The sequence below is a fragment of the Pezoporus wallicus genome, unplaced genomic scaffold, assembly GCF_028554395.1.
Source record: "Pezoporus wallicus isolate ANWC-B61680 ecotype Strahan unplaced genomic scaffold, APGP_CSIRO_Pwel_v1 contig_1851, whole genome shotgun sequence".
Classification (NCBI taxonomy): Eukaryota; Metazoa; Chordata; class Aves; order Psittaciformes; family Psittacidae; genus Pezoporus; species Pezoporus wallicus.
This window is the reverse complement of record NW_026635653.1, coordinates 47,876-62,974: the sequence shown is the minus strand read 5'-3', so window position 1 is coordinate 62,974 and position 15,099 is coordinate 47,876. Positions and strand designations below refer to the sequence as shown.

General features: G+C 42.2%; 1 protein-coding gene across 7 annotated transcripts in view; it reads left to right on the top strand.

Annotated features, from left to right (window-relative positions):
* Window positions 1–15,099, top strand: part of NAXD (NAD(P)HX dehydratase) — a 51,181-nt gene that overhangs the window by 33,272 nt on the left and 2,810 nt on the right. For all 7 annotated transcript variants that reach the window (XM_057397216.1, XM_057397212.1, XM_057397210.1 and 4 more), the window contains 4 exons: window positions 2,943–2,993; window positions 3,074–3,178; window positions 3,511–3,631; window positions 14,815–14,935. In XM_057397216.1, coding sequence (XP_057253199.1) covers window positions 2,943–2,993; window positions 3,074–3,178; window positions 3,511–3,631; window positions 14,815–14,935 — 398 coding nt within the window. The remainder of the gene's footprint in view (window positions 1–2,942; window positions 2,994–3,073; window positions 3,179–3,510; window positions 3,632–14,814; window positions 14,936–15,099) is intronic.

The window sequence follows — 15,099 nt, the reverse complement described above, 5'->3', positions numbered from 1 at the left end:
TACTGTGGTTGCCAGATTACCAACTACCCTCCCCAGAACGTCCTCTATGAGGTTCCCTGTCTGTCTCCAAGCAGTTTCTGTCTGGATTTAAAGAAGAAGAGGAAAGGAAAATAATTAGGGCAGTTTTCTGGGTGGGGTGGTTTTTCATTTGTTTAGCTGTCAGGGATTTTGGGTGTTTGTTTTTTTTTGTGTGTGTGTTTTGTTTTTTAACAGAAATGAGCTTTCTAAATAAGACAAAGGACTTTTTATCCCCTGGTTATTTGTTTTATAAGGAGAGAGAGAGAAAAAAAAAAAGCAAACATCACTCAATATGTTAGATTAGGAATTTATACCTCAGAGACTCAGCACACAGTGGAAGTTGCTTTGCCAGTAGGTTTTACTTGGCAAGATGAAATTTCTCTTCAGAGCAGAGGTCAAATGTCTCAGGATTGTGGAAGATGTGCTGGAGTAGTAGGAACACAGAATGTTATTAGGAGGAAATGTCTTGCTTCTCTGGATAGTACCAGTGTGTCAGTCTTCCAGAAGCTATTTACTTGTACATATACTTTCATGCTTTGCAACTTCCACCTTTTAGTTTTTTTTCCTATACTTGCATCCTTTTGGTGGATAATGGATCTTCAGGAGTCTTGATTTAGCCTGTTGTTACAGATATATACAGACAAAAAGTGAAATTCTAGCCAGTAGTCAAAATGATAGTTATGAGGAAACATGAAAAGATGTCAAACAATAACAGCAACAGCCAGACATTAACTGTTTCAGGAACAGAAGTCCCTTGGGTTGCTCATAATATATTTAAGAGTAAGATTTGAAAGGGTAAGGACTTTCGTGATTCTGTGTCTTCCCTCAGATTTCCTTGAGGAATCTGTTGGGGAAATCTTTTATGGCTTTAAAAAATGAAGCGTCATGAAAGACTGGTTTACTGACATACTAGAATAAACTGGTGATTCATGTTAGTGGGAAGTGGAGCAGTAATCGTTTTAAGTACTGAAGGAATTTGGTGAAGTTGCTAATGTACAAAAATATTCTAATTAAAAGCAGTTAGAAAATGAGGTTGCAGTAAATGGTATTTGAATCTCAAAAAAATCGGGGGAGAATGATCTCAGTGCTTTCTTACATGCTATCTTGTTAACCTCTAGGGCTCAGTAGATAGCAATATGATAGCTAATCAGAAGAGCTTAGTGTGGTTCAAAAATAATCGGGCTTTTGGATGTAATATTCATTTATACAAAAAACAACAACCCATAAACCTGGTTGCTAGATCAACAGCCTTATTTTATTATAACCAAGCGAGTCAAATTAAACATAATTGTTAATGAACTTAACTCAGCAGGGGCAAAGCAGTACAGCCTCTGTGAAGAAAAACTGAGCTATGTACATCTGTGCAGATTAAAGTTAATGAATAAAGAAATGACTCTGTTTCATAAATTTCTTAAAAGCTTTGAAAGTAAGGCTCTGTGGTTTTCAGTACACCACAACTAATTGTAGGTATGCTTTAAGATTCCATCCTTGCACAGCTGTTAAATACTTATTCATAAACTTGAATAGTTGAGTAGCAGTTGAATGGTGTGAGTTGTGTAAAATCTGTGATTGGTTCAGAATTATCCAGGGAGGTGGATGTAGGAGAAAACTTGTGGTGTTTGTTCCCTTGGGATCCCGAGGAGGGTGGGCAGTCTGTGACACACAGCTCAAGCTGAGGCTTGTGCAGGCATGTGTGTGTGTCATGGAAAGGGTTTTATTCTGTAGCAGCTTCTAATGTAGCTGCAGCAGTGTGTTGAGACAAGTCCTCAAGCTTGGAACAGCGGGTAATGTCTCGCTCTCACGCTTCCAATGTGTGAAGAGTCCCCAGACAAACAAAAAGTAGTGTTAGGTTGAAGCACACTGCTCTTAAGTTCTAGTCATCCATTTGAAAATAGAAGGGAAAGATTTCTACTGGTACTGGAAAAATCAGAATCAAGTAGAAACGAGTTTGTGAAGATATGTATATTCCATAATCAATAACTTGCAGGAAGCGAGGTGGGCGGTATTTATTTTGACCACAATACAAGAACAGGGATGTTCAATACTGTGAACATTCATTAAAAGCTGCTTCCTTGTTCCTTACATAATTGCTAACCTGTGGAGCTCAGTGCCATATGACAGCTAATCTGAAGAGCTAATCTGAAGAATTTAATAACATTCAAAACTAATTAGACTTTTGGATGGATACCATCCTCTGTTATCTTCTACAGGAAAAAGATAAACTCTCCAGCTTCAAAGACAAGTTGATAATGACCAACATTCAAAAAACTTGACTGTCAGCCATTGCTCATTAAAAAAACTTGAGTATCAGTTGTTGCCACAGTTCAGTTAGGAGAGAGAACAGAACAAAGGCAGTCTGCTAGTAGATGCTGCTTGCTGAAAAAACAGTTCTGCATATGGTCTGTTGAATGGCCCACCTTGGTTTTGTTTTGAAAGTATAAAACCTCCAGGACCATGAGTTGAAATGACATGGCTTATGTATTGCTTGTCTCAGGTTGGTTGTTTGTCCATGCACACAAATATTATAGTTATTTATAGATTTATATCATGGCAATACTCATCTGGATTTATTCTCATTTTTTTAATTGGAGATGCATATTTACTGTGTGTGACTGATGTTGGCATTACATGCCTCCTGCAGAAGGGAGAGTAAGATTGTTTGCTGCTTTGCATAGCAGCACCAAGGCATCAGTTATGGAACCCCTCTTGACACTGCTTATACTTGAACCAGGGAGAGAACAATGCAGTTGTAAAACATCCTCATATCAACTGGTAATTTTACATTAGTTTGCAGAATATAACTGATTGTTTTCAATTTTGCTTTATAAAAACAATTTGCATGATCTGCTTTATTATATGAATTTGGTTTGGATTGTAAGATTTAAATTAGCAAGCGTCTTAAAGTTGTCTTCATTTTTTTGCAGGTTATCATAGAAAAATCAAAAGTGAAAGGAATTCCTATCATTATCGATGCTGTAAGTATTTTATTGATTCAGTCAGTGATTTGATATATAAGAATCCATTAAGTAAATGTTCTTCTTACTGGTCATTGCAGGATGGACTGTGGCTTATTTCCCAGCAGCCTTCCCTAATTCAAGGCTACCAGCGAGCTATTCTTACTCCAAACTATATGGAATTTAGTAGACTGTATGAAGCCATGGTGAGCTGTTTTCCTTTTTTATATTTAAGTACATGCAAGTTCAGTCTTTTAGTCTTTAAAAATAAACAACTTATTACTGGCTTGAACATTATGTGCTGTATCTTATATGCAGAATAAACATTCTCCAGAGTTTCTTAAACAAAGATCTTTTACAGAAGACTTTTTCTTATAGACTTTTTGGCACTGCAGTGGGTATAGGAAAAAAAATACCTGGAAAGACTGATAGTGCTGCTTTTTGTTTCTTCCCCCATACATATGATGAAGTAGCAGGTGTTAGAATATGTTGTTCTAGTAGTAAAATATGTACTGTGTATGGAATTCTTGTGTTGTAGCTTAGAGACCCCGTAGACAGTAGTGATCATCATGGATGTGTATTAAGACTCAGCCAAGCCATGGGGAATTTGACAATTGTTCAAAAGGGAGAAAGAGATCTCATTTCAGATGGAGAGAAAGGTAAGTGAAGCCTTTTGCTTTCAGCAATATGATTGTTTTGTTTTGCTTGCTTTCAGTCCAGTGGTTGGACTGTACTCCCTGAAGTTTGAATGGGAGGGGTGGCTTTGCAGACCACATTTGGATGATTTGTGTGAATTGGTATTTTAAGAGTGCAACTTATTTGCTGAAAAAAAAAAAAAACGTTGCTGATTTTATTTCTTATTTAAATGGCTATAACTTATGTTTTATATTACACAGGTATTGAGGTATTGATTTTTCAATCTTTGAACTGTTTTAAAATCCTTAGCTGAAATGGTCTATGTAACTCCAGATGTCATTGCTAAATTGGTGCAGAATAATATTGTTGTTTCACCATATATTGGTATGCATGAAAAATAAAGATGTCTTGAGGTTCATGGGGCTGTAGATCAGCATGTATATATATGACTTGTACCTTAGGCCTGACAATTAAAAAAAAAAATAAACTCTAGATTGCCATTACAACTTTTTAAACCAGTCACTCATATGGTTAAAATATACTTAATAGATGAGCTGCCTGTGTGATGCTTTTTATACTGATCATTTACTGTGATCAGTATAAAATGAATTCATGAGTGCCTTCATTGTGTTTTGACTACGTGGTCTTATTTCACATACATAACGAGCAGCAGCTCTGCTTCTAATTACTTGAAATGCTAATTTCTGATAAATGTTTATGCCACTTCTGAACTGTTTCATATATAGTCAATTTTTCATTATTGGGAGACATGGGAGTCTTTTGTAACAGAAAACCAGTAATATGACAACTGGTTTGTTCAGAGCCACCTTCTACATACCCCCTTTAGTACAGATAATATAACAGACTGTGAAGCAAGCTGGGATAGATAGATCTATCTACACTGATAGTTACGTCTATGTGGTGAAGGACTTGGGCTGAGCATACAGTACCCAAGCTGCCCTGCATGAAATCTTCTGTCACATTTGCACCCATAGCAGAGTTGGTTTGTAACCTTGGACAGTCAAGTCAGGCTTAAGGGAGTATGAACTCTGTCAGAAGATAAAGTGACTTGGCTCTAGTTTATGCCAGCTAGAGAGCTTTAGAGTACTATGGTGTATCTTCTTTTTCTGTTTTTATGTCAACAATGTTCTTTTTATGCAAGATTGTTGCTTTTTTAACGAATGTTGGGAAAACTGGGTGAGTGCTTTAGATTGGGCACATTACCTGCTGGTATCTCAGATCTCCTTCTGAGCTGTTACTCTTCAGATGCGTGTACTCCACCATTGATGGAGAGAAGGGACACTGTCTTCATTGTCTCTTGTCATGCAGGGTTCAAAAAAAAAAAAAATTGGGGAACAACTGAAACTCTTTCCAGTTTCAATTTTGGGTGTTCAGGTGTGGCACAAGTTCTTGTGTGCTTTTGGGGCTTTCCGTTGTTTTTAATTTTTTTCTCACCTTGTTCTTTGTTGTGTTCTGATCTGTTTTTTCTCTTAGTTAAGTGGCTTTTTTTATTTGAAATAGAAACAGTTCTGTGCCTTTATAGCAGTGGTTTGATGTCCAGCTATAGGCTGCTGCTTTCTTGTTACTTCGCTTCTATCACCAATGCCTTCTCTCTCCTGGATTACAGACACTACAGGCAGCGTTGCTGAGCTGTAAAGAAGCAGTTGGCGGGTTTAATACAGGTTATAATGTCTGTTACACTGTTCTTAGGGCTGTTGTTTACAAGAAGGTTCCTGAGAATTTTGCAGAAACTATAGACTTCATCTTCCTTCTAACAAGTGTGTTCTTTGGGTCTGGGAGTTACTGTCGGTCATTCTTTTAAAAGCTGCTTAAATGCAAAATCACACTGAGAAAGGAGATTCTACTGTCTGCTCTGTGCCACAACACAGAACATGTTGTTGTGTCACTGACGCTGAATTCTCTCCCATTATTTTTGCTCTGAACATTTTCATCTGTCTGTTCTTCTGATCTTATGTAAGTTTTTTTCAGCTAAGACAACATACATCATGATTCCAGCGTGAGGGAAATCCAGATCCTTGGATCAGGCTAATGTCCTCTGACCACAGTCAAATAACTACGAAAAAATCTGTGTACTCCTCTTGCCTTTATTTTTATTGTCATCATCTGTTCATAGTGCTTAACCTGTACCTGTTTTCAGACATTTCCTGCCTGAGCTCATGTACTTAGCACGTTGATACTGGAGTTTCCATATATGAATTTTAAACTTTCTCTTTTGGGAATATACTGCATGCCTACTTTCTGGAAAAAAAAAGGGGGGTGGGGGTAGGGAGGAAGGGTGGGAATTAAAAAAAGTCTTAATGTACTCCAGGAAAATCAGAAGCTGCAAACTTAACTGTGTAGCTTTAGTGTTCTGTTCTTGGCTGTGGTGAAAGGAAGGCTTTTTGAGGGTGCAGAGAAGACTGGCTGGATGAATACTTTATAGCTTAGAGTGACTGTAGTGCTATTTTTATTCATGAATCTTTAGTGAATTCAGTAAACAATTTATTTCTGTTAGTTGAAGACAAAAAAAGGTTATCAGGTGATTTGTTAGCTGGAAGTACAGGTGTTGGTGAAGGATCACTGTTGGCAGGTAACTGTAGTCTTAAGCAGACAAGCACAATAAATGATTGGAAGCTGAAGCTTAATAAATTCACATCAAAAGTAAGGCAGAGAAATTATCTATGACAATAACATACCTAGAACTCTGATAGATGCCAAGCTGTGAAGTAGCTGAACACCTCTGAGGTTTTGTTTTACAGATCAGAATAGATGGTGCAGGTGGTTCCTTACAACCTTAAAATCAGCAACGAATAACATACCTGCCCTCTGTGAAATCAGTAGCAGTCCTCCACTGTAAAGGAGATTTTTCCTAAAATTTGTCTCCATTTCAGTTGAGCTGCCAGCTGCCCTGTAAACGTAATCACCAAGATTTAAGTTAAGTTTTATATACTGTTTTTCTCTTTCCTTTTGCAATTTCACATTATAGCTTGGCCTACAGTTGTTGATTCCCTGCTCTACAAAGATGAGCTTCACCATGCTCTTGGTAGGTGATATCAGTGCCATCACTGACCAGGGTAGGAATGAGTACTCAGCCTGTGGGTAAAAGGTAAGTCAGCTTTTATTCATTATGGCACAGCTCTCTAAGGCTTTCTTTTATTATTCTTTGGAGAACTGGTCAATAATAAAGTGTGGTTATACCAGTCTTAGTTCCTAGCATGTTTAAAATTTGGTTAGGTCCTTGAAGATTCTGGATTTTTGGTTTTAAATGATAAAATGAATTTTTCTGTATTTTCCTTTCTGTCTCCTCCCTTCCAAAAGGCAGACTTTATGGGTAACCAGACCACTGCTGCCTGGGACTACTTTTACCTGGAGCCAGTAGCCAGACATAGTTTCTCTCCAGTTGCCCAGCTGCAGCTATGATCAAGAGAAGCAAGGCATCGTGTGAGAGGACTTATTAAGTACTGAATAAGGGGCGAAAAAAACAATTCTTGCCATAAGAATACCCATAAGTACCCTAAGCAGTACTTCTGATTTCTGCCATTCATTCCCCATACAGCTGGAAAGGAAGCTGTTCAGTGCTTGTCAGTCCCTGGCTCACTTGGGTAAAAGCTGTTATGGTATCTGGCTGCCCAGCAGATTTTGCCTAGTTTTTTAGCTGAGAGGCAGCACCTTCATCTCCACTCCTGCTTCTGCAGAGTGTGCGAAACAGGGAGGTCTTGGTTCATGCCCGTTGTGCTGCTGTGCTTTCCATTGCTAGCAGAGCCCGGACTGTGGTCTCCCTGTCACTGCTCACCTATCATCACATCACATCTCTGGCTGCTGCACCTATCTAAGAATGTAAGGTAAAATTTGGATCATTTTCACTTAGACTGCCTGTTGTGTTGCACTCAAGGACCTATCTAAGTTTTGAAAGTGTGATTAGGGAATATTAAAAGTATAAGCACCCTTTATTTAAAAGCCAACTTACATTTTCCACATCAGTTGAGTGTTTTCTTCAGCCAGAGTCCTTAATCTTGGTTTCCCTGTCTGTATGTTTCTGGGAGTCCACAATCTCCAGCTACATGCTTTTGTGAGTTAACTTGCAAAAGGAAAAAGATAAATTTCTTACTAGTCTGAGTATATGCCAGATCACATATATATGTATTGGTAAAAGTTTCTACTCAAGATCTGACAATGGTCTAAACCCAAATCTTGCACTTGGTGGAGCAAAATGGTCTTTGATAGCTTCATTATTTTACATAGAAAATGGAAATCTTAAGCCTTTCAATTAAACAAGAGTATTTGTTGTTGCGTGGGGTAGCTATGTAGGTGATACAATCCAGTTGGATGATATCAGAAGTCGTAATGGTCATATCTTACAAACACAGATTCCCGAGGACATTAGGATAAGTGTAATACTCCTGCTCTGTGAGAGTAAAATAAGTGCAAAGAACTTGTTCAGAATGCCCAAGATTCAAGAATTAAAGTTTAATCTCCAGGCTGTCTTCTGGTATTCAGTCTCAGCAAATGTGGCATTTCACATAGGTTCTTTAGTCTTCTTTATCAGCATCAGTATTACGTGTTTAGCCTTTGTCGTGGTTTAAACCCAGTCAGGTAATTCGTTCGCTCACTTCCCCCCCTTTCTTGCCCTCCCCCTGCTCTCGGAGGGACGGAGAGGAGAATCAAAAGAATGCAACTCCCACGGGTTGAGATAAGAACAGTTTAGTAACTAAGGTATAACACAGATCACTACTGCTACCACCAGTGATAATAATGATAAAGGAAATAACAAGGGAAGAGAATACAACACCTCACCACCCGCTGACCGATAACTCGCCCCCCAAGCCCGACCAAGCTCCGACCGATACCTCCTCCAACCCTGCAGTCTCCCAGCCCTTCCGGCTAACTCCCAGTTACATCCTGGGCATGACGTGCTGTGGTATGGAATAGCTCTTTGGTCAGTTTGGGTCAGGTGTCCTGTCTCTGCTTCCTCCCAGCTTCCCCTCCTCCCTGGCAGAGCATGAGGCTCACAAAGTCCTTGGCCAAACCAAAACATCTCTATCAGCTCTGTTCCCGAGCCGAAAGTCAAAACACTGCACTGCACCAGCTACCAAGGAGGAGAAACATGACTGCTACTGCTGAACCCAGGACATTATCCACCCCTTATTCCATACCATTCACGTCATGCTCAGTTCCCACATTTTCAAAATACCATCACTCTTATCTTAGTGCATGGACCAGTCCCTATAATGCTGCCGAGTCCATCTGGTCCATGATGGCAGGCTCCATCTCTTGTAACAGTCTTCCAGAGCAGGAGAGACTGTGTGCAGTGTTCACACTCGTGAATAACTAGGGCAATAGTGTCCATTGTTAAGTCCACCCCTCGATCATGAGTCCATCTCTGTGTTGCATCTCTGCTCTGATGGCCTGAAGTGCCATGGGCCCACCAGCCTTAAAATAATTCACTGTCCCCTTAAGCAGTTTCTGCAGCTTGTTGCTGGGGACTCCATACAGCTGCCTTCCATCTCCGACGCTTCCAAAGCACTGGAGGGGCCCAGTGGACTAGATACTTGCCCATACTGTCCCACACACCCTGCCACTCATGACTGTCCAGCCTTGGGGAAAATCTCTTGGTCCCCCTATATTGTTGTCTAACCCCAGACAAGACCCAAACCTGACTCTGCTTAACTTTTGAGATCAGACAAAATGGTTGTGGGTAGAACACAGCCTGTGTGTGTGCCAACATGCTGATCCCCATCACAATCAGCAGGCAGGTCCCAAGGATACCCAAAGGCCATTCAGAGCCTTCAGAACTCTCAAACGACGCTGCTGTGCTTGTCACTGGGGCTGGTGTAGCTGCTGTGCTTGCCGGCTCTCCCACCACCAGCTTCTCTTTTCCTGAGTCCAGCTCTTCCTCCTCTGCCTTGCTGGGAAGTGCTGCGTGGTCTCCTGCATCCTCCTGGGGCTCGGCGGGTGGCTGCCGGGAAACGCTCTCGGCCGTCGCGGGGCTGGGCTCCTCCGCGGGGCTGGGCTCCTCCGCGGGGCTCGGCTCTTCCGCGGGGCTCGGCTCCTCCGCCGCCTTCTCCCGCTGCTCGGCAGCCGCTTCCTTCTGCTCCTCGACCGCCCCGGCCTCCTCCACCGGCAGCCGTCCCCTCGCGGCCTCCGGCCCCGCTCCCGCCGCCGCTTGGTCCCCGGGACCGCTCTCCCGGGCCGGTTCGGCTGCCGCCGGCTCCCGGGGCCGCTCCCCCTCGGCTCCCCGCAGCCTCACGAAGATGGAGAGTAGGGTGAGGGCCAGGACGGTGAAGAGCAGCCGGACGGCCAGGTACAAGTCCACGGCCACGTCCGTCCCGCCCTGCTGCTGGAGCCCGCCCGTGTTACAAGCCATTGCCATAAAGCACAGTGAGACGAGAACCTTAGCCCAGGCCCCATACTTGATAAACACTAACACAGCAAATACCGGCTCTACGTAAGTTACAACGGTCTGAAGCTGTGAGGTCAAGAAGAACAACTCTGATAGCCAATAAATCAGCATTGTGACGAATGACTATTAATCCAGTCAAATCTGTCGTTATCTCAACCCTTCGTGCCCCACATTGGGCGCCAAAAAGAACTGTCGTGGTTTAAACCCAGTCAGGTAATTCGTTCGCTCACTTCCCCCCCCCCTTTCTTGCCCTCCCCCTGCTCTCGGAGGGACGGAGAGGAGAATCAAAAGAATGCAACTCCCACGGGTTGAGATAAGAACAGTTTAGTAACTAAGGTATAACACAGATCACTACTGCTACCACCAATGATAATAATGATAAAGGAAATAACAAGGGAACAGAATACAACACCTCACCACCCGCTGACCGATAACTCGCCCCCCAAGCCCGACCAAGCTCCGACCGATACCTCCTCCAACCCTGCAGTCTCCCAGCCCTTCCGGCTAACTCCCAGTTACATCCTGGGCATGACGTGCTGTGGTATGGAATACCTCTTTGGTCAGTTTTGGTCAGGTGTCCTGTCTCTGCTTCCTCCCAGCTTCCCCTCCTCCCTGGCAGAGCATGAGGCTCACAAAGTCCTTGGCCAAACCAAAACATCTCTATCAGCTCTGTTCCCGAGCCGAAAGTCAAAACACTGCACTGCACCAGCTACCAAGGAGGAGAAACATGACTGCTACTGCTGAACCCAGGACAGCCTTGACTAGCTAGCCCATGTTTCACATTCTGTGTTCTAAATACAAACACAATAAATGAGTCCCTGGGTTGGTTTGTTTTCACATTGTGAAACAAGAAAACACAGACATATGTTACTTTTTATACTATATAGGCCTTTGGTTTTCTAACTGTAGTGTCTGGGTGCTAGTGTTGTAAATAGGGCCTCCTGTAAAGCCGTATCAGAATTCCTGCTTGCCAGCGAACTGGTAGTGCTTGATCTCAGCAATACTAAATACTGATTTTGATTTATTTTTTTTTTTCCCTTCAAAGCAAGGACAGCTATTTTCAGTTACATAACAGACTTCTAATTAAGCATACAATGCCTGTAAATGGGACATTCTTCTGTGCTTTGATCTGCCAGCACAGTTTGGGCTGGGAGTTCTTTCAGCTTAAAATTTGCTGGCAACGGTATAGTTAAGTGTGACACCATCATCTGAATGTTTCCCCAAATGCTGACATTCATCTTATCTTCAAGGAGTGCTGAAAAGGGAGTGATGGTAATTTATTTTGTGGCCTGAAATGTGTTAAACATAGAGCTACAAAAATACTTGATCGTAGTTACCTAGAAGTCTGGGGCAGAATTCTGAATTGTGTGGAGCCTGAAACTCTTGAACTTTCACTTTCTGATACTCTGTCAGTATGATAGCCTTCAGTATTTTGTTTCTGTGGCACTCACACTTCAGTACAGATTGTTTCCATGGACTTAGGCAAGCAAGAAGTGCCAGTGACTGTATGTGAGGGACGTGTTGTATTCGCTTCGTAGGGCTTCGGCAATATTTGTGTGCTGTTTAATTGCTGAGACTGTTGAAACTGTTGTATAGGACTGTGGTTGTTCTGACTCTAGCAGATATCCGTGCTATAATTCAGTGATTTCTTCAATGATGACATTTTTGTCTAGCTTTTTCCTATTATAATAGATGTATGCTCCATTGGGAAGTGCTAGGGAGCTGCTTGTTTTTTACTTTTCAAAAGTTACTTAGCATAAATCAGTTTTCATTAAAAGACTTACAGTGTGTTTGGTTGGGGGGGGGGCTTTATTCATCACCCTGTGAAATGACGTAAGATTTGGTTGCCCAGACCTATTAAAACCAAAACAAGACACCCTGCCCCGAGAGCCAGTTTTGACCTCCATTGGTTGTATGTTTCGTAAGGTCTGTCAGTTGAACTGAATATGAACTTCTCCATTATTTTGGTTTGGACTGGTGTCAGACTAATTGACCTTAAGTGGTCCTGGTTGCTGCCTTTCAGCATTGACAGGTTGTGGTGGTTTTGGTCTTTGCAGTTTTCCTGTTGTTCAGCATTCCATTGTCTTGGTCTCCTCAGCTATTCCAAGAACTACATTTTCTAGGTTTCCTGATGTATGTGTTCATCCCTAGTCAAACGTATAGCTTCGCTGGGCAATGGACTGAAAAATACATGTAAATACATCATTCTGCATGTCTGCAGGGAATAGAGCTGCCCGCCTTCTCAGCATCATCCCTGACTATTCAGTCATGTCCATCTAATCAGGGTCTTGTAACATTGCCACTGCCCAGTGCAGCATATAGGGACGTGACCCCCGTGGTCCTTAAAGATCTGCTTGAGCTGTCATCGCAGTGGGTCACAGACATTTAATCTGAGGTTCTGGATTTGGGGGACTGGGAAGACAGGAGGTTTGTTTTTGTTGTTGAAGAAGACTGGGAAGAGCATCAGGAAAACTTTGTGCTTTGTAGATCTGGCAGTGTGCCAGTTGGTCTTGATGGGCATGTGGGATTCCTTCTTTCCTTTGAAAAGCTCTTAACAGTGATTGTAGTTCTGAGGAGTTTTTTGTTCTTTTTCCCGCTGCCTGTTGTAATATTCATCATCCTTTTGTTTTGAGATGGTTTTTGAGGAGCTGAGCACAGGAGTTGCCCGTGCGTTACACCTTTCCCTCCTCGTTCAAGTGAATTTCCTGTAGTTCTGCTTCTTTGAAGGTATTGCATGGATTTGTTTACCAGCATCTCTACAGAGTACAAAGGCCTACTCTTGTTGTCACCTGTGAGGTATTTCTGCACGTATTTGAGACTTACTTTGAAAAAACCCCACAAACAAAAGACTTCTTTTTTTTTTTTTTTTTTTTTTTTTTTTTTTAGTGGGGTGTTATAATTGGCCTGCTTTGAGGAGATCTTGCTTTCCTGTACAGCTCAGAACTGACTGCAGGGTTGTGGGGCTACAGAATAGTGGCAGATGGTGACATGCAGCTAATAAGCAGGGGCTTGTGCTCAGCTGTCAGTCAGAAGGCCCTAAAGCTTTTGAACAGAGGATTTTCACCCTGCCTCCTGCCAGGAGTTCAAGCCCTCAAAGTGAAAATCCTGTGAGATACCATCTTCAAAGTAAGCAGAATTAGAGGCAATTTCTCCAAAAGACTGTATTTAAACAAACCCAAAACACTGCCTAAAAGGGCATGGCTTCTTCAGATACCTGCCTCAGAAGAGCATTACACTAGTGAAATCTGACATTAACTACTGCTCACTGAGAAACACATCCAGAATCTTAATTTGGGGGGGGGGGGGGGGGGGGGGGGAAAGGGAAGAAGAGTGATTGGCAAAATTAACTGCTGGCAGTGCTGCAGCGGTGTCTGCTGTGTTCGTGGTGACTAATGAATCTTTGCCCTCTCAGTGGCAGCAAAAATGCACAACTGCCTGGCCTCACAAGCCTAGCAATTACTGCTGGAGGAATTAGTAGGAAATGAAAGTGAAGTACGGTTCCTTGCTGCACTGAGTAACAAAAAGGAGAAATGAGCTGTACTAATGAACTGGAAAGGGTTTGCCTGCATTAAGTAGGTTTTTACTGCTTGCTGTTTAAGATTTACCTGCAAGTCATCTGGTTTTGTGCAGAGGTTTTCCTTTATTTTACAAGAGGAAAATTCCTTTTAAAAAGACAGATTACTCCCTTTAAGTTACCTGAGCTGCTCTGTTCATACACCTCAGAGAAACCCAGCCCAGGTGACTGCAGAACGCTGAGATAAGAGCTGTTGTCCAAGCAGTGTCTTGCTTTATACTCCACTTGTGTACTTGGCATGCTTGGGAACACACAACAGTGGTGTGCATAGCTCTGCAGTAGCTGGCTGGAGATGCTAAGGATCACTACATGACCAGCTCTTTCACCCTCCTAGGAGAAGAAAATAAATGTCTCCTGGTTTCATTCTCAGAACCAAGCAATAAAGACAGCTGAGGGTAGGTGCATACCCATAAGAGTTTGGAGAATGGTATCAGAATTTAGGCTGTTGTCTTCTTTTGTACCTTATGTATCCCTCAGGCTTCCTGCTTGGACTTGTGGGGAGTAGAGAACAAAGGACTTAAATTTAGTGGAACCATTTGCATGTTCTTCATAGTTAAAGCCTCACAGAGATCGGTTTGACCAAGGTCCTTTGTATATTTAAAACAGAAATGTAACACCTGATACTCTGTCAGAGCCTATCCGCAATGACGCTGCTGACAGAAACATACACGGATGTGGAGGATACTGTGATTGGCAAAAAATGATCTCTCTTCACACTGGTTTTACAAAGCTTAAGGAAAAGTCTGTTCTCAGTAAATTGCCTTTCTGGTGGGCATGGCAGAAGGCTTGAGCTTCCAGTGTCATTTTGCTTTTTCTCTTTGTAGAAACACCTTGGTTTACATTTGAAAACTCTGAAGGTCAAAGACTTTGGAGAGTTGTGTTTGTGCAGTGGCTTTGTGGAGGGACCTGGTCCAGTTTGGGAGATTTGCTCATCGTGACAGCATCAGTTCATGTGAACTACTCATTAGTGACTGAATCTTCTGTGCAGGCTGAGTGAAGTATAGGAAGTGTAAACATTGTAAGGGATTGAAAAGTAATTAGAAAATTATTTTTAAAATGTTTATGCAGTATTTTTGTTAAGAATTGCGTATTTCAGCATATGCTGCTGCCTGTGAGGAGTCTCTCACTTGTTAATCGCTGTGTGCCTCAGGTTAACCCTTGCAGCTGCAGTGACACCACTGTAAATAGAAGAAAAATGCACATTACTTTGTTTTTGGTTTGTCTATTTGTAGTACTCGTATGCAGTCATGAAGGAAGCAGCCGGAGATGCGGCGGACAGGGGGACCTCCTTTCTGGTTCTCTTGGAGTCTTGGCGCACTGGGCCTTTCTTGCTGGAGCAGAAAAAACAAATGGGTATGAATATTAGCAACTTCCTAATTCTTGTGAGTCTGTTCTCCTATGGCAGCTGTTGTAGTCCTGCTGCAGACATTCCCAGATGAAATTGGAGTTGTTGGGACTAAGGTATCCATGTACTTCTACAAAATGTAAGGGAGTTTTAGAGCAGTCTACATAATAGT